Raw genomic sequence first — 21,933 nt, 5'->3', positions numbered from 1 at the left:
TAGCAGGCACGGGGCACTGTAGCAATCAATATAAGGTATCCGGAGAGCTCGCTGACCTATTCACTCGAGATGTCCTCACCCGCCCTAGGCGACAACTGCAATTGACTAGCCATATATAGCACTCTACCGAGTCAAACGAGAGATGGTGAACACTCCGAGGATGACCGCAGCCAGCGCACCAATACTGGCAGGCAAGAGCAGATCCTTCGGGATGCCCATGACCATCTCCGGAGTCGCAGGAGGGGGTGGCGGAGCCTGCGCGTAAGGCGGAGGCGTGTGCATATACGCCGTGGGGAGAGGCATCGCGCTGGTCACCACAGTCGGCAGTTCCGTCTTCTCCACTTCCTTCATCTCCTGTGCGGCAGCAGCAGCGACCGCCTCTGCCTGCAGCGCGCTCTTCTTCTCCATGACGTCCGACCAGCCGCGACCGCCCGAGATAAAGAGCACGACGCGATCCGTGTGCGTAGAGCGCGCAATCTTGACCGCGTCGGAGACATCAGTGTCGGAGGTGATGAGCACGATGTCGCCGTCTGCGTCGGTGTAAGAGAGGGTGAAGTCGGTCGGGTCTGGTGGGAGCTCAGACGGGTCGGAGATCTTGTACCCGGTGAAGAAGGGGTCCGTCGCGAGTTTGCCGCTGACGATCTCGCGCAGAGTCTCGATGTTATCGTGGCGGGCCTGGAAGCGGTGCGTACGACCGCTGGGGGTGCGGAACTTGAACACGTAGGTGCCGTCGTCCACAGGCGGGATAGAAGGCGCGGGGCCAACGAGAGAGTGGTTCTCTTCCTTGTGCTTGTAGCCTGTCATCGACTCCTGGTCTTCATCAACCACCGACGCTGAGTCGTTGGGGTGAACCTCAGAGTGAGGAGACTGCGCGAAGTGGGACATGCTGCGAGAGAATCTCCGTGACTGGGCGACGCTGTCGGGGTGGTAGTGGGAGCCTGACAGCATCGACTCCGTGTCTTCGTTCGCGCCGAGAGAGTCGAAGAAACGGCCCCACATGGGACCACCCTCAGCTTCGCCCTCACCTCCGGCCGTTTCGGTGGACACGGCGTTCATCTAATGAAGAGAATGCATGAGATGCAACGCATAAAGACCATCCGTGTATGCGGACGCACCTGCTCAAGCGTAGCATACGTCAGCTTCAGAACGTCCACAATAGCCACCAGTCGCCCGTCGCTCTCCACACAAGGTAAGTTCAAGTAGTGACCAGCTGGTGAACACGCATGTTAGGTACGTTCAACAAGAAGACAGTACAGATACGCACTGTACATCTTCTTGAGCGCATCGTGAATCGTCATTGTAGGCGGCGCGGTGTCGGGATGAGGCGTCATAACGCGGACAACGCTACACCGTCCGGCATCGAGGCCAGCCGCAATGACACGCAAGACGATGTCCTTGCTCGTGAAGATACCCGCGATCTTCGGTGCTCCGACATGCCCTGGAGTTGCCGGCTCCATAACACATACGGCGGTGGTGCGCCGCTCCTTCATCAACTTCGCAACCTCCCTCACGGTAGTCTTCGGGCCCACAGTCGCCGGTTGCGTGCGAGAATCCATGACGGTCGTGAGGTCGGGAAGAGCGGTCTTCTCGCGGAGCGTCTCGACGTAGGAGAGCATGGCCGCAGCCTGGGGGTTGGACGCGATGCCTCCGCCGAGCTCGTTCTGAACACCCGCAAGAGCGGTGTAGAGCTTCTCGGATGCAGAGGAGCTACGCTCGACCTTATCGAGGGCTTCATGGAAGACCTTCGTGATATCGAGGAGACCGACCACATTTCCCTCCTCGTTGCAGACAGGCTGAGCGCGCCACTCGTCAGTTCGCGTCTCTTTCATGCGAGTGAAGAGCTGAGACTGACCAAGTGCCTGAAATGCTTCTGCACCATCAGCTGCAGCGCCTCAGTCGCGCTAGTGGTGTCGCGAGTGACCATAGGGCCCCGCGTCATGATAGTGCTGACCGGGGTCGTATGCGGGTCCAAGCCCTCCGCAGAGACCTGTAGAGCATCCATCGGATCGGTTTCAACACATGAGAGGAGGAAGCGAGCGCACCCTGTAAGCCAAATCCTTCGCAGTGAAGATACCACTCAGGCCCTCGTCATCGTCCACGACGAGCACGCAGTCCGTCCGCTTCGCCGCGCAGAGCTGGCTGGCCTCAGACACGGTGATGTTCTCGGGGACCGTGAGCGCAGGGCTAGGCTTGAGCGCGGCGACGGTACCCTTCTGCACATTGGGCTTGTTCCGGCGGCGTGCGCTGCTCGGCGGCTGCATGTTGTTCGTCGTAGAAATCGTGCGCTTGCGGGCGAGCTCGCCCTCGATCTTCTTCCGGATAGCCTGCACATCGTGCGCGTCAGGAAGATTGGCGATGACAAGGAACGCGGGAGGGATGAATGAGAAACAAAGTCAAACGGCGTGACGCGTGGGGTCGCGTCCACGCTGGTCAGTAGGCACAGTGCCGTACACGTGTAGACCGGTTTTATGTCCATGCGACGACTTTACGAAACTTTCCAAAAGAAAGACGGAGGACTGTGAACCGATGAACAGGTGACACGAACCTCATCTCGTTTGCTCTGCTTCTTCCTGGTGTCGGCCACCGAGCCCGAGAGCGCGGACATGGACGTCGTGGACTGGTGGCGAGGAGAGGGAAAAGGGGAGGGGGAGACCGGACGGTCCGAGGGAAATGAGACGGGCATTGGGGAAGTAGGACGAAGAGCGCCTGCGCCGCGGGGGTGAGAGGGAGAATGGGAGGGAACGGGGATTCGTGACATGGACTCTGCTCAGAGAGCTATCCAACGCCAGACGCCAACTGCCCCCGGCGTCTTCCTCTCCTGCTTTTCCCGAGCGGCTATTCTCGGCCTCCCACGGCCCCGCCCACACTGGTCTCATCTCGGTCCTCAAGTCGAGCCCCTTTCTAGCACACAATTGCGGAGCAACAAAAGCATACAAACGTTGTGATACGGGTACAACACGCGGGTGCATAAACAGAATACCTGAGGAGAATCGAGCGCATGAGCCTCGTCACCGAATAAGCGCGTGCATGACACTTACTGACCACAAGTGTTCATCTCAGGGGATGCGTTTCTTCGACGAGCGACTCCTCCCAGAACCTTCACGGTGCGTGTACCAGTAGTACACTCCACCAATCACCAGAAGTCCGAAGAAGTTTGCTAGGCATGATAGCTTTAGCGGAACACTACTTGCAGAGGATCAAGGTGCTCACCCATAACGAAACCCAATGCTCCTTGGAAGACCTCGGCGGCAAATGCGACAAGGGCCTGAACCAGGTGCAGCACGCTTCCAATCACCTCCTGGAACAGCGCCAGGAAGGCTTGGAAAATGGCGATGATCGAATTCAACAGGTTTCCCCCAATGGCTGTACACGACTGAAGGAGTTTCCCGACGGCAGACGACACTGAGGCGGCCATGGTGGAGGCGATTGCGTGAGGTGGTATGCAGCAGAGGGGTCAGCAGCCTTCTTATCCCTGCAGACGCGTGACGTCATGGGTGACACGAGAGGAGTAGGAGGAGCAAGAGAATTGGATTCGTGAGTACAGTTCTGTGATGTAATGAAACACAACACAGTGCGAGTCGATCTATCATCCTACTCCAAACCTGCGTCCACGCAGAAGTCAAGACGATCGTATTCAGAGAGCAAGGGACACTGCAACTAGAACGCGCCTCACTGCCTCCTAGCACCTCCCGCAGCCGCAGGGTTTGGCGCGACAGTGGACCCCACCCAGCGACCGAGCAAACCCGTGGCCTGCCCGTACACCTGGGCAAGCACGGGAGGCCTGCCTGGGCTGGTGATGAAACCCCGGATGTAGTTGTGGACAATGTCAACTGCCTCGCGCGTGAACTTGGACTGGTACCAGCGCTGGCGGAGGAAGTGGGCATAGAGGATGGGCAGAAGGAAGGACACATTGAACGTGACGACACCGATGGTAAGGCGCGCCATGGTCAACAGTTCAGTGTAAGCGACAGCCTTCATGGCGTTGTCGTAGTTAGCTGGAAATACATCATCAGAACCATGACACAACACAACCGAGCACCGTAACAAACCTTTCACCCATGCCTGAAGCTTTTTGGCGACGGGGTGAGGGGTAGGGGGGCCGCCCGCCGTAGCCGGAGGCCCAGGCGGGAGGAATTGTGGCATGATGGTCGTCCGAACGAACGTCAAGGCATGGAAGAGAGAGAAGATGGAGTAGGGGACGAGAGCGACTGGGCAAGGGAAGGTCAGTATTACGCATGAAATAGTGATGAATGTACATACGAGCGATGGGTCTCGAGGTCCACCAGAAGAACGCCATGATGAAGTATTGTACATTCTGTTGAGCGGTCAGGCAGGTGCGCAAGAGATGGATTTTCTGTGCATACCTCATCGAGCAGCGCACGCCTCAGATAGGCCGCACTGGCACTGGGTGGCTACAACATGGCTTTAGGTCAACTTCATGACGGCCCCGAAAACAGATACGCACCCCCAACGATTTACTGTAAGCGTAGGGTCAGTCTCTGGACCCACAGCGAGAAATGCGAGAGCCACTCACTAGCAGACGATGAAGTAGCTCACGAGTGCACCCGTGAAGCTTGCTGGAAGGAGGATCCATCTGAACACATTCCTTCCGCGCACATATAATCGCGGTACTCACCCTTGTACCACCACCCGGAGACGGTAGTGAACATGATCTTGCCCAGGAAGAATCGGAGGGAGCAGAGCAGGAGCAAGCAGTGGCCTCCGGCCCAGATGTAGTGCTGTTCCATGGCAAGCGGTTAGGAGATCGTCCGGCGCACGACTCCAGAAACGAGAGGCGAGATACCTGAGTGGTGGCCATGGCGGTCTTGAAGGCTGTCTACGAGAGTGGGGCGGGAGGGCGAGAGGGCGGACGTGGATGATGGACAGAGAGGCGGCGCCAGTGACGCACACGAGGTTGGAATTTAGGGCAGGCGCGCGCGACCCGAAGCGCTGCAGCAAGCCCCTCGCGAGGTGGGCTCCCAGCGCGAAGCTGGCCGCGCGACCGCCACGCCGCCGACCTCGGCCTCGCCGCCACCATATCTGCCCCTGCGTCAGCCCAACAAGGCCGCGTGGCACAACGTTGCACTCGCACCGCGCGGGCGCGTCACAAGAAGCAAGCAATGCGAACAGGCGCATACAACAGCGACGTAAAGTATGAAGTGCACCCAGGACCGGAACATACAACAGAGCAGTACGACAAACAGGCAGAAAGCGCGAGGCTTGACCAAGGGAAACGAGGTCATCGACTCCATTGCTGCCCGCTCGCCTTCATCTTTTTCCTCTCCATGCCTTGCCTAAACTTGTCCTTCTCCAGTGCCTTCTTGCCCATGATCTCTTGTCGTCTTGATCGCGACTGCTCATACGCACCCTTTGCCGCACGCGGCTGCTCCTCAGCCTCCTCCTCGCTCCCATCCTTGTCTACCGCGTCTATCTCCTCCCACTCTTCCTCTTCCTCCTCACCCCGTTTCCGCTTGGCGCCCGTTCTCCCTGCGCCGCCCTTACCACCACCGATACTGACATTGACGCGCGGGGGAACCTTGAACCCAAAGGCTTTACCGACCTTGGCGAGATCAAGCTTGTTGACGTCGTAAATCTGCTTGAGGGAATATGACGCATACGCCTGCAGATATGATCGGAAGCCGTCCTTCGCGGAGTTGTACAGGTAGTAGTTCTTCTCAAGCAGATGCTCCAGCTATCCCACGGAATATCAGCACACTTACAATCGACAGTCGCGCAATGAATACACACCTGGGTTTGCACGTTCTGAATCTTGTTTGCAGGGAAGTCGAACTCGTTCAGAGGGACCTTCGCTTCCTTCAAATAGCGCAAGAATCCAAGTTCGGAGGGTAGGAGGAAGAGCAGACTCTTCCCGACCTTTCCTGCACGCGCCGTCCGGCCCACGCGGTGGATATAGTCTCGAGGGTCATCGGGTGGGTCGTACTGGATGATCCAGTCAACGCGGGGAATATCGAGTCCTCGCGCAGCGACGTCCGTGCATAGCAAGATACCGGACTCCGCATTGCAGAACTCGAAGAATGTGGTTGTTCGCTTCTGCTGCTTTTGCTTCCCCTGTGAAACCGAAATATGAGCACCTAGACCGGAATGAGCGCAAGTTAACCATACGTGTAGTTCAAGTACAGGGACGTCAATGTAATTGAGGAGCTCGGAGTGGTACTTGACGGAGTTACAGCTTGAGAAGAAGACGATAACTTTCTTCTTCATGTTTTTCTTCAGGAAAGTGAAGAGCAGGAGGAAGCGGCGGTCGGAGGGGCAGACGACGTAGCCTTGGGAGAGGGTTGCAACAGTACTCGTCTCTTCTGTCTTATCGACATCGACGTAGAGGGGACCGGGACGTAATGACATACGCGCGAGGTCGCTAACTTTTCTTGTCTGCGTAGCAGAGAATAGCATAGACTGACGCCCCTCTAATTGGGATATGAGAGGGGGCGCCGAATGCATGAAGGACGACCGACGTACCACTAGGCAAGACATTGATGATTTTCTTCATCTGTTCTTCGAAACCCACCTCCAGAATCCGATCGGCCTCATCAATAATGAGGCCCTTCAGATTCCGAAAGACGAAACCCTTCGAGCCCTGGACGCACGAACAGTAAGGAGCAAGATGGCTACATAATAGCCAGTGAACGCACCTCGAGATGGTCTATTAGCCGACCAGGAGTCGCAATCAGAAGATTCACACCCTTCTGCAGCTTCGTCTCCTCGTCTCTCCGGTTGGCACCGCCCATGATGATACCGAAGGTTTGTGAATGGTGCGCCATGAGGTCCTTTGCAACACCAAAGATTTGAAGTGCAAGCTCGCGAGTGGGCGAGATGACAATGATACCAGTACCTGTTGAACAAAACGGCGTATGTTTTAGTGGTGTTAAGTGAATGTGTTTGATGTACATACCGTTCCGTGGCTTGAATTTTAGTCGATGGAGGAGTTCCACGGCAGGGATGAGGAAAGCGAGGGTCTTGCCCGAACCTGTTCTCGCTGCACCAAGGACATCCTTCCCGGCAAGAAGAGGAGGTATTGATTTTTCTTGTACCGGCGTCATTGTCTTGAATCCCATCTCTTCTAGGGCCTTCATCGTATTGTCCGACAGCCCGAGTTCAGAGAATGGTTTGCGCTCTAGTATATCTGCCGGAGCGTCTTGAGGCACGGCCGCGGGTGCCTTGACGGTGTCCATGGTCATGAGATGTTGCCACCAGGTTCCAAGTGCAATTCCTGCGGTCGGAGAAGAAGTAGGGAGGCGGTGAGGACAGTGGAGGGAAGTAAGCCTGACGGCAAAGAAGAGAGCACGCGAAAACAGGCGCCGGTCAAAAAGTCGCAGAACGGTTGCGGATTGGCTCACACAAGCGCTTGTGACCCATCATGACTTCGAGTCTATCTACGACGCAGAGCGGTAGGCATTTCACTTCTCTCTAGATCTCGCTGTATTCTGACACGTCTTCAGTAATTTTCGCCGTATCCTTGCTCACGTCGCTGAGCATTGGCTTTGCCCTCGGTAGTCTGCAGTATAATCAAGCCAGCTCAGCAACACAACGCCCCACGAAGTCTGCCAGTGAACAAGCAGCCGAGGAGGATGCAGACAGCGACGAGGAGGATGTGGCAGATGGAGATCTGTCAGCAGTGAAGCCTGGCATGCTGGAGCCTTGCAAGATGGTGGGTAGTTTCTCGCTGCGGACCAATGACCCGTCACCTCACGAGGCTTCCAGGTCCTCATTGTGCGGACAGACTTGGGGATGTCCACTGGGAAGATTGCAGCGCAGTAAGTGTTATTGTGTCGTGTGTGCTTTCTCTTTTTATGTACTTAATGTGCGTACCGTAGATGCGGGTAGGTTGCTCGTCCTCGTACACCGAGGCAAATGCTCATGTCTGGAAGGCACGCGACCCTCGCATGTTACCGAGCGCTAGAGAAGTCCAACCCTGCCGTGAGTCTAACCCATGTGATCCATGTGCTATTCAGTGATTCCTCGTAGCTTTTGAAACACTGGGAGCGGACGGGGTGAGCGATTTTTGGACTCTCATAGCACTTCCAGCTTACGTCCGTGCAGTCAAGCCAAAATCGCGTTGAAGGCCAGATCAGAAGATGAGCTGTTAGAGCTTGAGGCGATCGCAAAGAGCCTCAACCTCGCTGCCCGGTCGATTGTCGATGCGTGAGTTTTTCTTTCTGATGTTTGGACTAGTGCTCAACTGTTACAAAGCGGGAGGACAGAGATTGCTGCAGGCTCGCGCACGGTGCTCGGGATTGGTCCTGGTACGTATCCTCGGGGCTCTGAGCGTGTGCTACTCCCATGTTGATCATATTCATAGGACCTGTCGACCTTGTCAACAAGGTAACTGGGAAATTGCGTCTGCTGTGATGACTAGATTGTGTGTCTGTTTTCCGTCCCACTTGTTGTTTCATCTATTATCTGGATGATGTTTCTAGACGTCTGCAATGCGATGACGCCCTGACCGAAATTTCGAGACCCGTGTGGACTGGATTGTGCGAGCCTGAAAGGCTCATCCCATCAAAGCCAAGCAGTCTGGAAACTTCGGGTGCATAGGGCTGACGTCAGTGTTGACGGCGGTAGACGCTCATGGAAGAGCGGCTCCGCCGAATGGAGTCCATGGGTGGAGTCCCTGTTTAGCCCTTATGTCTCCCGTGCAAATCGTCCTTCCCACCACTACCACCTCTTTCCGCTTCTAATGGCCAGCGTCGCCCTCGCTCGCGCCTACCAACAGTCCTTCGAACATCACCCGTACATCACCCTCGCTTTCACCAACGGCATCCTTAACGCCCTAGGAGACGCTGTCGCACAACTCACGCAGAGATTGGTCCGTGCTTCCGCCATTCATCCGCGTTTCCGTATGCTTACCGTCCACAGACCAATGAACGCCCGGCCAACCGCAGATACAGCGACACTCAATATGACTTGCTCAGAACGGCCCGCTTCTTTGTCTTTGGGTTCGGAATGGGTGAGCAGACCACCTCCCTCAGCATATGGATCCCACAAATTCACACGATGCGTGACAGGCCCATTAATCGGTCGCTGGAACCTCTTGCTCGAACAGCACTTTCCCTTGCGCACACTAGGGGGTTCCAAAGGAAAAGTTAGTCTCAAAGCCCTCGCCCGTCGAGTAGGCGCTGATCAGCTCTTCATGTGAGTATGACTGCGCAATCATCCAAACCGTCGTGTGTTGATCATATTCACTAGGGCACCTATTGGGGTAAGCACCCACGTTGATCTCACTCGAAGACTTGTCTCAATCATAATCGAAATTCAGCTTGGACTCTTCATCGGTTCCATGGGCGCAATGGAGGGACGAGATGCCAACCATATCGCAGGACGGTTCAAAGACATATATAAGCCAGCTCTCATTGCGAACTGGCAGGTATGGCCTCTCGCTCAGGTGCGTCCATCCCTCTCAAGTACTCTGCGTGCCATCCTGATCTCGTACTACTTCAGCTGGTGAACTTCCGCTTCATGCCTCTACCCTATCGAGTGCCGTTCCAGTCCACATGCGGAGTCTTCTGGACGTTGTACTTGTCTCGGCTCAACGCCCAGTGCGTATCCACTCCACTCGTCATCACACCCAAGATTGACTGTTATCCGAAAGGGAGTCTGAAGCTCAAGAGAGGCGAGACGCTATGCAGCGTAATCCCCTCAAACGCATCACCCTGTCGTGATGTCCTTCCTCCCTGTCATTTTCCCAAGTACATTGTCAATCGTTTGCCTCCGGCCGGAGCGCCGTCTGTAGCCTTAGTACAGTATGTCCATCTAGAACCACCCTGTCGAGTCGGGATCTATTTTACTTTGACTTTTGAAACTACTAGGTCACATCATGTACATAGACTCTAGCGTATCAACAACACACGATATAGACTGCGTCGTTGACGCACGACTCCACCTCACGTCGCCCCATACTTCGGCTTGAAGTACGCCGGCGGCAGCTTCGCCAGCACGTCCACCAGCGGCCGCTCGACAACGACCAGCTCGCCCGGTGCGACGAAGTCGACGAGCAGAATCGGCCGGTAATGCGTCACGAGCTTGAAGTTCCGTTGCTGCCCCTGCCCCTGCTGCCCCTCCTCCCCGCCCGCGCCGCTGACCTCGACGCGCCCATCCGGGCCCGCCTCCGCCTTCCGCTTGTTCCGCCTCCGCTTCTCAAACCCGCCCCACCCCACACGCTCCGCGAGCATCACCTTGCACATCCACGTCGCGCCCCAGAACAGCGCCGTCTTCGGCGGGAGCGCGCTCTGGCCCTCCCCTTGCTCGGGCGCCTGCCCCTTGCGCCCCGCCCCGCGCCCGGGGTCGAACGTGACGCCGAGCACGGGGTCGTGCAGCTGCACGAACCGCTGCGGGACGGCGTGGACGAGCGCGCGGGCCCAGCGGGGGAACGTGCGCGCCTCGGCGTTGTACACCTCGAGCGTGTTGTCCGCGAGCCCGAGGACGAGGAGCGCGGGGGAGGTGGGGTCGAACGCGAGCGCGTGCACCGCCTGCGGGAGCGTGGGCAGCGCAGCGTGGTGCTGGACCGCGTCGAGGTTGAAGACGTGCGTCCGCCGGCGGGCGTCGGCGGACGCGAGCCACTGGCCGTCCGCGCTCACCGCGAGCCGGGTGATCGTCGTGTGCACGCGCGTGGAGGCGTCCGAGTCCGAGTCCGACTCAGACCCCGAGTCGTCTGCGGCACCATCTTTGTCGGCCCCTGGAGTGAGCTCAGCGTCTTCGTCGGCCATAGCTACGTCGCCGTCGGGGGTAGATTGGCGTGCGTGCTTGCGGCGTTTGACGAACCTGCCCTTGACGATGTTGTCTCGCATGCGATGTTGCTCGAACTTGCGGAGGACGGTTGGAGACCGCGCACCGTCGCCGAGGTCAATAACGACCAACGTCGCGGACATGGACGTAGCGACAATCAGTTTTGAGGAGTCTGGCGTGAAAGTGAGGGAGGATGCGCCCGTAACCGACTCCGTCAATTGGCCTTGCAGGAGGGAAGAGAAATCCCGCATTCGCCGTGGTCTGAGATCGCCGTTCTGCTGGTTGTCGTTAGACAGATGATAAGCATATGGATGAATGGTAACTCACCTCGTTCAGCAGCTGGAAGAGCTTCGTCTCGTACCAATCTGCAACGGCAATCCACTTGCCGTCGTCCGAGATGGCTGCAGCTGAAATGTTCGTCTGTACGTTGAGGTCCATGTCCAGCACGCGCTCCCAGTTGTCCTCCTTTGCCGAGTCGGGATCCACCTCGTCGGACAAGCTTTCCTCGTTCCTCCGCTTCCTCTTCGGTATCCGCCAAACCGTGACGCCTGCGTCGCGCGTGCACAGAACCAGTCTCGCATCCTTTGCGAGATGCACTGCAGACCCGCTCGCTGGTCCGCTCGAGTACGCCAGTCGCCTATGATACGCATCCACAAAGGTAGCTTGGGTGCTTGTCACTAGCGGGTTGGTGACCTTGCCGGAAAGCGTCGCAGATGGCGATGCAGCTGGGGTGGCGACCACGGACATGTCGAGTCCGCCTGAGACGAGCACCGGCGCGATGTCTTCTGCGAAGTGTCTTTGGTGCGAAGAAGGGAGTGGTGTGTGTGGCGGCCAAATCGCAAGCGCACGAACGTCATGCGAGTGTAACCTGCGTGAAGATGTCTGCACCCATCGCGCCATCCCGCGTGGTGCCAGGGGTGAGGGATCGTTGGTCGTGCGAGAGGTCTTGACGTAGGCGAACTGCGTGACCTTCTGGTCGACTCCAGACGTGTACACGGAAGTGCCGTCTGCGCCAATGGTCAAGCAGAGGACATCTGCGGCGTGTGCCGGGAAGCTCTGGAGCTGGGTGCAAGTTCTTTGGTCCCAGAACTTGACGTGCCCCATGGAGTCGCCTGAGACAATAGTCCCGTCGCTGAGAAAAAGTTCGTCAGCATGAATTGACCGTCGTGTATGAAGATCACGTACCCTACTACACCAATGGCCCACACCAACGTCCGCTCTCCCCGGACTTTGTCTGTCCCCATCCGCTCTAGCACCCGTCCACTGGCAAAGTCCCATTTGCGCAAACTGCTATCAGAGCAGCCAGTGACAAGCCAGGAGTCTGTCCACACGTCATCGTCGTCGTCAGAATCTGAATCCGCGGTAGTGTTGGGTTGCTGAGGGGTGGGAGGGCCCCATGCGATGCTGAGGATGCGGCTCTTCACTCTGTCAAGACGGCGCAAATGGCCGAGCTCCTCATAGAGCAAGGACACCAACCGGACGGATCCATCTTCGCAGCCGAGAGCAAGGATAGTAGAGGCCGGGTTCGACGCAATGGACCAAATGGCTCCTCCTTGAGAGCTCAGGGTGCGCTATAAAGTACGCGCACAGATTGGAAACGCATTCGCGAAAAGAAGGCGGCTGAACATGCCTTAATACACCCTTTTTCAATATCCCACTCTACCAGCTCGCTGCCTCCGCCGGCACTGAAGAGCCGAAGATTTGACCATGAGGGTATGTCTTCTTGTGCGGCTCGCCGAGGGGAGCGGAATGTGAGCGCGAGCGACTCAACTTTTGACGAATATGGTCCGGCCAAAGTCTGTAGTACCTGTGAGAGCCGCACGAAGCGAGAGTGAAAGGGTTGCATACCTTGTGGACTACCCATGCCTGGGAAGCAGGACTGCGAGGATTTGAGCCTGTCCACTCGCAGAGCTCGATGTTCCCGTTCGCACGCCCGATGACCAGTGGACCAAATCCAGGGAACCCTTGTTTTGAGGCGGCCTTCTTGCCCTTGATAGACGGCAGCGGAAGGGGAGGAAAGCAGAGCGCTGTAACCGCGGAAGGGGTGAAGTCGACGAAACGACACCGGTGGACGGCGAGCGTAGAGGACTCTGGCATGGTACGGGCGCGCTCCATGAAGGTGCGCGCAGAATGCGGTCCACGAGAGGGTCAAAGGAGGGTGCGGGAGGGAGAAGAGCAAGTTGCTTCAGTGCTTGCCGCGAGCTCGATCTGCGCGGGGAGGTCACGCGCAAACTTTTCTTTTCCCAATCAGGCAACGGCACTCATGACGCGCGGACGTGCGCGGCGTCTTCGCGTCACTCCTCGTCCACCGACCACGGTCGCTCTCGTCTTCGCCCGGCCTACCCCACCCATCGCCAGCTCCTTCCGTCTCTCTTTTCTCCAAAATGTCTTTCCTCGGACGCGGACCCTCAGCTGGCAGTCCCTCTGGTGTCAACCAGGACCGTGTAGAGCAGGCCACGCAGGAGTGAGTGCCACATTGAGCGCGCGCGTGCCATGCCGCTGACCTTCCCCTCAGACTCGAGCTCATCACCGACATCTTCAACCGTCTCGTCACGTTAGTGCCACGCGCCGAGGCATGCGCGCGCTGGCTTCATGCTAACCCTCTCGCAGGTCATGTCACACCAAGTGCGTCAGCACACGATACACGGAGGGTGATCTCAACAAGGGCGAGAGCGTCTGCATCGACCGCTGTGTCGCCAAGTTCTTCGCCGTCAACAAGAAGGTCGGAGAGAAGATGCAGACATTGGGTGCAGCGGCAGGCGGAGGCGCCCCCGGGGCGTTCAGCATGTAGAGGCAGGAGTGATGCTAGATGCGTGTGGCGGTCGGATGACAGCGCACGCCTATTTGTACCCTTATGTTCATTCTAATCTTACTCACCGACAGACCCTTCGATTCGCAGCCAGGCGGCACATCGCGTGAAGTCGGAAGCAAGACAGGTATAGATCATAAACCAAAAAACACAATGTACAGAAAATGAAGGCGAATGGACTACTGCCCAAAGGTGGGGAAACAGTCCGCCATGCTCTTGCTGTGCTTGTTCGATGCATGCTCTTCCAGCCTACGAAGGATGTGAGAGGGTGTTGGGATGGGTGGCGCGGTAAGTGCACTCACGCAGGCGCACGGGTTGTCAGAAGCTGAGGCAAGGGTCAGAGCGCAGGTGCAACAATGAGTGGGGAAGAAGATACGCACGAAAGTCTGTCGGCACACGGTGCAGATGATGTTCTTTGCCGCCTCGTTGGCCTTTGTCTGGCTCTTGGCCGTGCCACCAGCCTTCGCAGCATTCCTCTCCCGCTTCTGAGCTGCCTTGGCTCCCTGCCATCGCACCCAAGATTTGAGTAGGTCGACGGAGAATGAGATCGAAGGATGCATACGTTTCCCATTGTGCAGGCGGTGGTGGACAAAAGTGTCAAGGCAGAGGCACGAGCAGAGACGAAATAGGTGGACAAGCAGAGGACCACGAGCAGACGGGACCGAAGGACGACAAGGGAAGAACCCACGTGGGAGGCGATAATCTTCTGGCGCCTGCAAGAAATCTTGACATCGGGTCCGGGCCGGGCAGCCGCTGCATGGGACTCTCCATGCAATGGTCTCGCCGAGTCGCTGAGCAAGCTCGCAGTCGGGGCCTGACTCGTTCCCACCTCCCGGATCTTGGTTGGCATTAAATTAGCTCTGAATCCATGTCCTCCCATGACCCTCTTCCACTCCCTCTCTCGTCTCCTCGTCCGTTCAAAGTTCCCGGTCCATAGCCGTCTATCTCCCCTCGCCCCTCGATTCGCAAGCATGGACGCCGCCCGCGCTCAGGTCGCCGACAAAATCAAGCTCGACATCTTGAGCCTGACCCAGGAGGAGGTGAGTCAACGCTGTTGTGCGTACTGCATGTCCCGTGAACGTCGGGCGCGCAGGACAACAAGAGAGGGATCAGGGAGGTCTCGCGCAGCTTCCTCTGTGCGTCATATCTGCAGCCCCTGCTCACATCTTTAATTGACCGTAACATCTTTCTGTCCAGCGGATACCATCACAGGTTGGCCGACTCACTCTGTGTCATCATTCGCAGCCCTCATAGCAATATAGTACCCACCCTGGAGATGTACCTCTATGCCACCCGCGCCTCCGTCGGCGATGACGTCTACCACGAACCCTGCACCAAGGCCCTGGAGGCCCACATGGCCAACATTACCGGCAAAGAGGCGGCCTTGTTTGTCCCCTCTGGCACCATGTCCAATCAGCTCGCCCTGAGGACGCACCTCAAGCAACCTCCTTACGCGGTGTTGTGTGACCACCGCTCACACATTGTCCGGTACGCCGTCACAGAGCCCTTGCCGAGCTGCGGGGATCTCATTCTGACGGCAGGTACGAAGTTGGCGGTCTGGCCCATCATTCCGGCGCTCATGCGCAGATGGTTATCCCTTCGAACGGTAGGTCTGGGTCGACCATGTACCTCGTTACAACCCCCTGACACTTCCTCGCAGGCCACCACATAACTCTCGAAGACGTTAAGGAGCATGCGGTCCTCGGGGAGGAGATTCATACCTGCCCAACAACCGTGATCTCACTCGAGAACACGCTCAACGGCACAATCATGCCTCAAGATGAGATCCTCAGGATCTCTGAGTACGCTCACAGCAATGGCATCAATATGCACCTCGACGGGGCACGGATCTGGCACGTCGCCGCGGAGACCGGCACTCCCCTCGACGAGCTCCTGGCGCCTTTTGACACCGTCAGCCTGTGCTTCAGCAAGGGTCTTGGTGGGTCTGTCGAACACTGCCAGAGTTCTCCATGTCTGACGTTATGCTCCAGGTGCACCTATCGGCTCGTGCTTGGTCGGTAGCAAGCAATTTATCGCTCGTGCACGCTGGTTCAGGAAGATGTTCGGTGGTGGCATGCGCCAGACCGGTTTCATGGCCGGCGCAGCGGCGTACGCCCTCACGCACAACTTCCCGAAACTGATCGACGTCCACGCTCTCACGCGCAAGCTCGAGACCGGTCTTGTTGAGCTCGGCGTGGAGATCATCACTGTGGATACCTGCATGGTGCGGGCTGTTCCCTGCATCCCTCCTTCAAATCAGACTGAGCGGTCTCGTAGGTGTTCTTCGACCCTTCGCCGATTGGTGTCAGCTACGCGGAGATCGTCGAGCGCGCAAGCAGCCTCCCAGACCCCCTCAAGGTCGGCGGCTCACGTCTCGTAGTGCACATCCAGACTTCGCCTGAAGCCGTCGAGGACCTTCTAACCGTCATTCGCGATCTCGCCGCGAATAAGAAGGCGGCCGGCTTCGTCCCCTCTGTGACGAAGACCAACGGCCTTCGGTCTTACAACAACGTCTACGTCCGCGGTATGGCGAAGCACTAAACACTCGACGTAACGCACAGGACAATGGAAGAAGAACATCACCATATGTACTTTTGGATCGCGTGGGCGGGTCATAGAGTAGCTACATAGTACCATAGATCACCGTCAAATAGACCATACCATGGCACCTCCATCCATCACCCCTTCCCGACGTACCGCTGCTTCTCGTACTCCCTCCACAGCGCCTTCATCGCCGCCTTCCCGCCCGCGTCGAGCGCCGCGGCCATCACCGCGTCCCTGCTGTGCTCCCCAAGCATCTCGCACAGCGCACACAAGCCCGGCAGAAGCTCCCGCCGCACCGGCGCGGCGAGCACGCACAGCGGGTCCGCGACCGCGCCCGCGTACGCGGTGAGCACGTACGCCGCGTGCCGCGCGAACGGCCGCGCGAGCGACGCCGGCTGTTGCTGCCCCTGCTGCTGCTCCCGCTGCGGCGCGCGGACGAGCGTCTTCGTCGTGAGCGTCGTGAGCAGGCGTGCGAGGGCCTTGCTCTCTGCCGCGCCGATTGGTGCGGAGGTGGACGAGGCGGAGGTGGACGAGGGTGGAGGCGCGGCGACCCAGCGCGGGAGGCTGTCCATGACGAGTCGGCTCTGCTTCCCCCCGAGCTGGGGGCGGGGGGCGCGCAGGCACGCGACGAGCTGGCGGAGAGATTGGCCAAGGTGGGGGAGGGTCTGGAGGAGGAGGTCGCGGCGCAGGCGGACGAGGGCGCTGAGCGTGTTGACGATGCCGTGGAAGACGGCGAGGTCGGTAGAGGCGTCGTGCGTCTGGGAGCCTGATAGGAGAGCACCGATGAAGGACCAGATGCCGGAGAGGTCAGCTGTGCGGAGGGATGCGGGCTGGCAAGTGCACAGTCGTTAGCATGATGTATACGAAGTCCGTGTGAGGGTCCTACCCGGTCGCTGCATTGCATGAATACGAAGTCCAGAGCTTCGTGGCGGACAGCAGGAATGTCGATGAACCGACGGTCGTCGGCGAAGAGGTTCAAGCACTTCGTTGCGAACGCTTGGCATGTCTTGGAGGTACCTGCAACAAACTTTTAGCTGAGTCACCCTCGGCGCAATTGAAGGAGATTTACCTTCTGGTGCATCGTGCAAAAGAAGAGCAGAGAAATGTACGAGGCTGGACACGTCTTCAGGGCCCAATTTTCCTTGTGTAGGAAGCTCTTCATAGACAACATCCAGCATGGCCGCAAAAGCGGATGTAGGGAGCGCTTTGCAAGCAGTCGCTAGCCTTGTGTCAAGTCCAGATAGGGCTACTCGCAATGTCATCACGGAAATGTCTAGATGAGGTAAAACACGTAGACGTACCTGGAAGTCCGCATATGCGGACCAAAGCGATGTAGGTTACCACAACATACTCGATATGTTCTCCCGTATGCTCTGAGTCCAAGGCGTTAATTTCCCCAAACAAGATGGACACGATCATCGGTGCTAGAGCGACAGTTTGTTGCATATCATTTGAATGCGATAGTAGCCTCTCGGCGAGTTTCCTGCTGATCTGAGGTAATCTATCTGCTATCAAAATGAGTTCCATGGCATGCACGCACGTGAATGGCCCAACCTACCTTCAAGGCCAAGCCAGTGACCAAGAATGCGCACATGAGACCAGACGTCCAGTGAATACTCGTTGAAAGGAATGCTCCCCGTTGAGGTGCCGGAAGAGACCATCGTGGTGAACTTGACCATACTTGTGTGGAGCGCGTGGATCCCATCAACGCACTGGGTTGGTAGTCTGATACTCGGTGGTTACTTTCGTCTTCACATCGTTTCAAGGAACCAACTCACGATGAAGCGGGAACTCCCTGAACGATACTGTCCACAAGCAGCAGAGCCGCCCTTTCGGACATGCTCGGGGTCCTCGAAGTGAATCCTTGAGCATATTTACTCGCAAGAGCAGTGAGGGGCTCCGGAGCTCGTTTCGCTGAGCGCAGAAGAGATCTGAAAATCCAAGGTCGACCTTGCTTCCCGAGAACACAGGACACGCAAAGACTCACCCTTGGTACATGTCAATCAGGTCCTTCGTTACAGAGGTAAGTCCACTGGTGTTATCGGCTACTCCCTGGTCCGAAGCGAGCACGTAAGGCCAGTACACCGAGTCTGCCTGAGAGCTAAAATGAGCTCTAGATTCATACCAAAGGAAGGTGAAATGCTTACGAGGGACTCTATTGTGTCCAAATAGGCCATTGATCGACATAATACCTCTCGCACAACCACCAGCTGAGACTCAGAAACTCGGACTTTCTTTGCATACCGCAGGGTTGACAACAGTGCCGCGTCGGCTGCGAAACCTCGTTTGAGGAAGGCTAAATGCATTGACCGCGGAATGTACTCCAAGGGGGTCAAAGCAAGCACGTTGTATGCGGAGGTGATGCTCTGTATCGCGTCGGCTGGAAGACGCGATGATTTGGCGGATAGAGAGGCAACGGTCTTCGCCAGATCGATCTCGTCAAGGGAGACGGTCTGCTCGTTGAGAACGGTCAGGAAAGAGTCTAATCTGCTCGTTAGCTGATGCTCAACTTCATAGAACCCGTTCGCACCTTGTAGCCTTGACATTTCCCAGAACTGCGCATCGTGAAGGGTAGTGACCAAAATGGAACGAAGGCTCATAGCTTGTGTACCTGCGCTGAACGAGCTCAAGTCGCTACTGATCAGCAATCGACAGAGGCGTTGAAGCTGCGGGATGCTGGCCCAAGCGCTGCAAGAAATATCAATACCGGCGCGTGTTCAACGGGTGTAGTCGACCTACTCAAACTCTGGTAACCAGCGATCTACAAGAAGTTGCAGTGCAGCCACAGCACCTGTCGAGTGTGACTCCAGAAGATGCGCTTTTCCGGACCATGTATTCTCTGCATTCGGTAGGTGTGCAGCCAAGTAGTTGAGCGACTGCTCAAACAGGGAGGAGTGGTCAAAAGTGGAGGTAGTGCAATGGTGCATCAAGGTCCGCAACTAAAAGTGCATAGTCAGTCTTGACTGCTGAACACATCAATAGCTCACTCACTACTTCCACTACCAATTCGGGAATGACGCCCTCATCTTCTACGCAGCTAAGCGTCACCTCGGCAATCTCCTGCTCGAGCGGTGGCTGCGTAGGCAATCCGTGGGTCAAGGCTAGGCTATAGTGCAGCCGCAGCGCTCCGGCCAACACGAGTTGCCACGACCAAGACTCGCGGCGGCCACCCTGCCCAGTTCCGAACCCGTCCGCCAGCGCCCGCCCTACGACCGCAGCGTGCACACCGAGGATGGCCCGCTCTGCCTCCGCGCGTACGTCCTCTGTGAGCGTGTGCAGTGGTATCGCCCGGAGCACCGCGGCTGCGGTCCGTGCGACGAGTACGAACGATACGGCGAGGTGGCCGTCGTCTTCGCCGCTCTCTTCATGGGCGTCCCGGTCCCGGTCCTTCTTGCGCCGCTTGCGCGCACCATCTCCGCTATCGGCTGCGCGCCGCGCCGCGCCGTCGAGAAAGCCGGTGTATGCGTCCTCGAGGCGCTGTGCGACGTATTGGATCGCGCCCAGAACTTGCCCAGGCGTAAGGAAGTTGTGGACTGCGCGGGCGAGCTCGTCGTAGAAGGTAATGCTGGTGAGCGGCCCGTTGCAAGCGATGCGATAGGCCGCTTTAGCACCCCCAGGGATCCGTTGGAGGCGACGAGAGGAGAAGGCTTCACAAACGTGCCCGATGAAGGATGGTATGCTTCGCGTCTTCGAGTCGTACTCTACAAGAAGCTTGAGGAATTGCGTTGCGGAAGGCACATTGCGATGCATCTGGTGTTTGGGAATGTTGGCTCGAGAAGACGGACCATCGTAGCATCAAAGCTCACCGCCACCATCTTCGGTAAAACAAGCGCAAATGAGGGAGACGTAGAGTCGTAGTCGAGTCGTGTAAGAGATGCCAGGAGCTTCACAGCACAATCATTTCGCTGAGCATATTGCTCTGGGTGAAACGGGATATATTTGAGCGCGTACGTAATGACTACAAACGCGAGTATGTACGAACCGTTCCATGAGTCTCCCAACGTTTGCAAGGCAGAGTCTCTCTCCTGTCCAAGCAGTGCCTGTGAATCTTCGTCGGCCGCATTTACCAGGTTGTCCCGTTCTACGACTTCTAGTAGTAGTACTCGACACTCCCACGAAGGCAGATCGTCTACCTTCCGCGCAAAAGAGATACAGTCCGCATACAACGACATGGCGGCACGTTGTACTTGTTCGGCGATATGGCTTGCAGCGTGACTGGATCCTTGGCTGAATATGGCGTTTTTATGCCGCTTGATGCTCTGGACGTAGGAGCCGAAAAGCATAGGAAGACTGCGAAGGACAGCCTCGAAGCAATCGGGGGGCACGGCCATTAAGGCTTCTGACAACGTTGCATCGTGCTTGTGGTCGGCTGCCGCCTGCTTCATCGTCTCTAGCCCAAACATAGTCTCGATGCCGGCATCGTAGATGTCCGCGATCAAGGTCCCCACCTCACCTTCTCGGTGTTGCGACACGAACTGCAGCCAGGAAGACAGGTGTCGCCCGAGAAACAACGTGTACAAATGCTAGCAGAGATGACCTCAGCCGTCCGTCTTCCCCGGGAAGAACACCTTCAGACCACGCACCTTCCGTTTGGCCGCCCAGTTGGCAAGACAGGAGCGATATGAAGAGACGATCGCGGTGAGCGCGCGAGACACGTCTAATGTTTGAGGCAGGTTGAATGGCGAAACTGGCGCGTTCGCGCTCGCGCCGAGCCGAATAACCGCACCAAAGCTCTCAAGCAACGTTTCAGGGTTGAATTTGGGGGCAGCGAGAGGCCAGAGGACCGCGATGCACCGTGCGGCGATTTCAAACCCGAAGACTGCATCCCTGCATCCAGAGTGATATGCCTCAAGGTAGGAGAGGACGATTGGGGAAATGGGGATGCGGTTCAGGAGGGGTACCATCCAGGCTCGGATCGCTCTTCCGTGGTCGCTTGCTCTTGCAGCATGAGGAACACAGAGGACATCAGACAAGAGACCCCAAAAACGAGAGTCGTAGAGCGGATTCTCGGAGCTGGTGTCTGATAAGTCTAGTGAAAGGCCAGGAAAAACGAGAAGGGGACGTACGGTGGCCTCGACTTGTCCTTCAGCATGATAGAAAGTAGCCATTCCACGATCGCCTCCGCTTTGTTTGGCACATACATGGACGTGTTATCCCATGCCTGGCGCGCAATCTCGATCTTCAAGGGACCTCCAGCCTGTGGGGGGTCCGTGGCTGCTTTGAGCGCACGGATGAAGTCCTGCGCATTTTGAGGGCCAGACATGTCGGAGACCGGAGGAAGCGAGTGTCTACTTTCGTGCCAGAAGCGGTAGGCCTTGCTTGCGATATTCGGTGGAGGTTCAGCAGGACATGAGACCGGGGCAGAGGACGAGATGAAAAACACGACCGCGAACGGCGAGAGGCCAGCGGCAGAAGAAAAGCAGGGCACGTGCCCGAGATGTGATCGGGAGGCGCTCGATGGACGTCTCCGAAACCGCCGCGGAGCGGTTGCTTTGCTGAATGGCCCAAGACGCTCACAGATGCCCTCTGCCGGCGAGCCTCTGTTCCCCATTTCTCTTCGGCTGCATCGATTGTACCCTTATATACCTCTCCTTTATCTGTCCCACCCACCGCCATCGACCCGCATGCACCAGCTGTGGTGACTATACTTCTCCCTGCCCACGACTCCGAGACTACCTCTCCAAGGTTTATCCTGCATCCACGAACAGGTCCCGTCATTTCTCACACACAGTTCAGGAGTACTCGTCTTGATACCGCCGCTCCACTTGCTCAACCTCTGTGAGTGCCATCTCTTCAGCCTGCTATGTCAAAGGCGTATCCTCACACTCCCCCTGAACAGT

The 21,933-nt window shown here is 57.4% G+C and overlaps 11 protein-coding genes across 11 annotated transcripts; 4 read left to right on the top strand and 7 right to left on the bottom strand.

Annotated features, from left to right (window-relative positions):
• Positions 1–123: 123 nt before the first annotated feature.
• On the bottom strand, positions 124–2,758 carry BXZ73DRAFT_91671 (CBS-domain-containing protein; the record flags this gene model as incomplete). The annotated part of the gene is made up of 6 exons (XM_048026064.1): positions 124–1,056; positions 1,116–1,210; positions 1,265–1,793; positions 1,853–1,987; positions 2,043–2,324; positions 2,546–2,758. 6 exons carry the CDS (start codon positions 2,756–2,758, stop codon positions 124–126), a joined length of 2,187 nt encoding a protein of 728 aa, XP_047874933.1.
• A 298-nt stretch (positions 2,759–3,056) lies between these two features.
• BXZ73DRAFT_104227 (uncharacterized protein) lies at positions 3,057–3,415 on the bottom strand (the record flags this gene model as incomplete). Its single annotated transcript, XM_048015817.1, has 2 exons — positions 3,057–3,157; positions 3,211–3,415. The coding sequence occupies 2 exons, from the start codon at positions 3,413–3,415 to the stop codon at positions 3,057–3,059; spliced, it is 306 nt and encodes a 101-aa protein (XP_047874932.1).
• Positions 3,416–3,669: 254 nt separating this feature from the next.
• BXZ73DRAFT_91669 (uncharacterized protein) lies at positions 3,670–4,819 on the bottom strand (the record flags this gene model as incomplete). Its single annotated transcript, XM_048026063.1, has 8 exons — positions 3,670–3,995; positions 4,050–4,208; positions 4,261–4,315; positions 4,365–4,412; positions 4,466–4,478; positions 4,535–4,577; positions 4,637–4,739; positions 4,805–4,819. The coding sequence occupies 8 exons, from the start codon at positions 4,817–4,819 to the stop codon at positions 3,670–3,672; spliced, it is 762 nt and encodes a 253-aa protein (XP_047874931.1).
• Positions 4,820–5,239: 420 nt separating this feature from the next.
• BXZ73DRAFT_51497 (DEAD-domain-containing protein) lies at positions 5,240–7,190 on the bottom strand (the record flags this gene model as incomplete). Its single annotated transcript, XM_048020638.1, has 6 exons — positions 5,240–5,692; positions 5,749–6,069; positions 6,124–6,425; positions 6,478–6,595; positions 6,651–6,850; positions 6,911–7,190. The coding sequence occupies 6 exons, from the start codon at positions 7,188–7,190 to the stop codon at positions 5,240–5,242; spliced, it is 1,674 nt and encodes a 557-aa protein (XP_047874930.1).
• A 185-nt stretch (positions 7,191–7,375) lies between these two features.
• Positions 7,376–8,367, top strand: BXZ73DRAFT_91667 (peptidyl-tRNA hydrolase PTH2-domain-containing protein; the record flags this gene model as incomplete). The annotated part of the gene is made up of 8 exons (XM_048026062.1): positions 7,376–7,406; positions 7,578–7,666; positions 7,720–7,772; positions 7,887–7,935; positions 7,984–8,009; positions 8,059–8,160; positions 8,209–8,261; positions 8,318–8,367. The coding sequence occupies 8 exons, from the start codon at positions 7,376–7,378 to the stop codon at positions 8,365–8,367; spliced, it is 453 nt and encodes a 150-aa protein (XP_047874929.1).
• A 328-nt stretch (positions 8,368–8,695) lies between these two features.
• Positions 8,696–9,677, top strand: BXZ73DRAFT_51573 (uncharacterized protein; the record flags this gene model as incomplete). The annotated part of the gene is made up of 7 exons (XM_048020655.1): positions 8,696–8,824; positions 8,875–8,965; positions 9,024–9,150; positions 9,205–9,217; positions 9,275–9,400; positions 9,457–9,554; positions 9,608–9,677. The coding sequence occupies 7 exons, from the start codon at positions 8,696–8,698 to the stop codon at positions 9,675–9,677; spliced, it is 654 nt and encodes a 217-aa protein (XP_047874928.1).
• A 222-nt stretch (positions 9,678–9,899) lies between these two features.
• BXZ73DRAFT_91665 (WD40 repeat-like protein) lies at positions 9,900–12,837 on the bottom strand (the record flags this gene model as incomplete). The annotated part of the gene is made up of 5 exons (XM_048026061.1): positions 9,900–11,018; positions 11,068–11,872; positions 11,926–12,311; positions 12,371–12,538; positions 12,589–12,837. 5 exons carry the CDS (start codon positions 12,835–12,837, stop codon positions 9,900–9,902), a joined length of 2,727 nt encoding a protein of 908 aa, XP_047874927.1.
• Positions 12,838–13,124: 287 nt separating this feature from the next.
• Positions 13,125–13,531, top strand: BXZ73DRAFT_51454 (Tim10/DDP family zinc finger-domain-containing protein; the record flags this gene model as incomplete). Its single annotated transcript, XM_048020632.1, has 3 exons — positions 13,125–13,204; positions 13,256–13,294; positions 13,351–13,531. The coding sequence occupies 3 exons, from the start codon at positions 13,125–13,127 to the stop codon at positions 13,529–13,531; spliced, it is 300 nt and encodes a 99-aa protein (XP_047874926.1).
• A 197-nt stretch (positions 13,532–13,728) lies between these two features.
• Positions 13,729–14,120, bottom strand: BXZ73DRAFT_91663 (At2g23090 like protein; the record flags this gene model as incomplete). The annotated part of the gene is made up of 4 exons (XM_048026060.1): positions 13,729–13,798; positions 13,852–13,874; positions 13,930–14,052; positions 14,112–14,120. 4 exons carry the CDS (start codon positions 14,118–14,120, stop codon positions 13,729–13,731), a joined length of 225 nt encoding a protein of 74 aa, XP_047874925.1.
• A 400-nt stretch (positions 14,121–14,520) lies between these two features.
• BXZ73DRAFT_51618 (pyridoxal phosphate-dependent transferase) lies at positions 14,521–16,090 on the top strand (the record flags this gene model as incomplete). Its single annotated transcript, XM_048020666.1, has 7 exons — positions 14,521–14,589; positions 14,643–14,689; positions 14,804–15,037; positions 15,091–15,155; positions 15,210–15,488; positions 15,541–15,773; positions 15,827–16,090. 7 exons carry the CDS (start codon positions 14,521–14,523, stop codon positions 16,088–16,090), a joined length of 1,191 nt encoding a protein of 396 aa, XP_047874924.1.
• Positions 16,091–16,227: 137 nt separating this feature from the next.
• Positions 16,228–21,356, bottom strand: BXZ73DRAFT_51629 (Urb2/Npa2 family-domain-containing protein; the record flags this gene model as incomplete). The annotated part of the gene is made up of 15 exons (XM_048020668.1): positions 16,228–16,923; positions 16,980–17,110; positions 17,163–17,339; positions 17,395–17,601; positions 17,652–17,818; positions 17,872–18,024; positions 18,081–18,187; positions 18,241–18,575; positions 18,624–18,781; positions 18,833–19,032; positions 19,085–19,843; positions 19,900–20,012; positions 20,076–20,616; positions 20,677–21,099; positions 21,156–21,356. 15 exons carry the CDS (start codon positions 21,354–21,356, stop codon positions 16,228–16,230), a joined length of 4,368 nt encoding a protein of 1,455 aa, XP_047874923.1.
• Between the last annotated feature and the right edge of the window lie 577 nt (positions 21,357–21,933).

This window comes from Epithele typhae (assembly GCF_022376455.1).
Source record: "Epithele typhae strain CBS 203.58 chromosome Unknown BXZ73scaffold_49, whole genome shotgun sequence".
In the NCBI taxonomy this organism is placed as follows: domain Eukaryota; kingdom Fungi; phylum Basidiomycota; class Agaricomycetes; order Polyporales; family Epitheliaceae; genus Epithele; species Epithele typhae.
The sequence above is the reverse complement of the archived record's forward strand: the minus strand, read 5'-3'. Positions and strand labels throughout refer to the sequence as shown.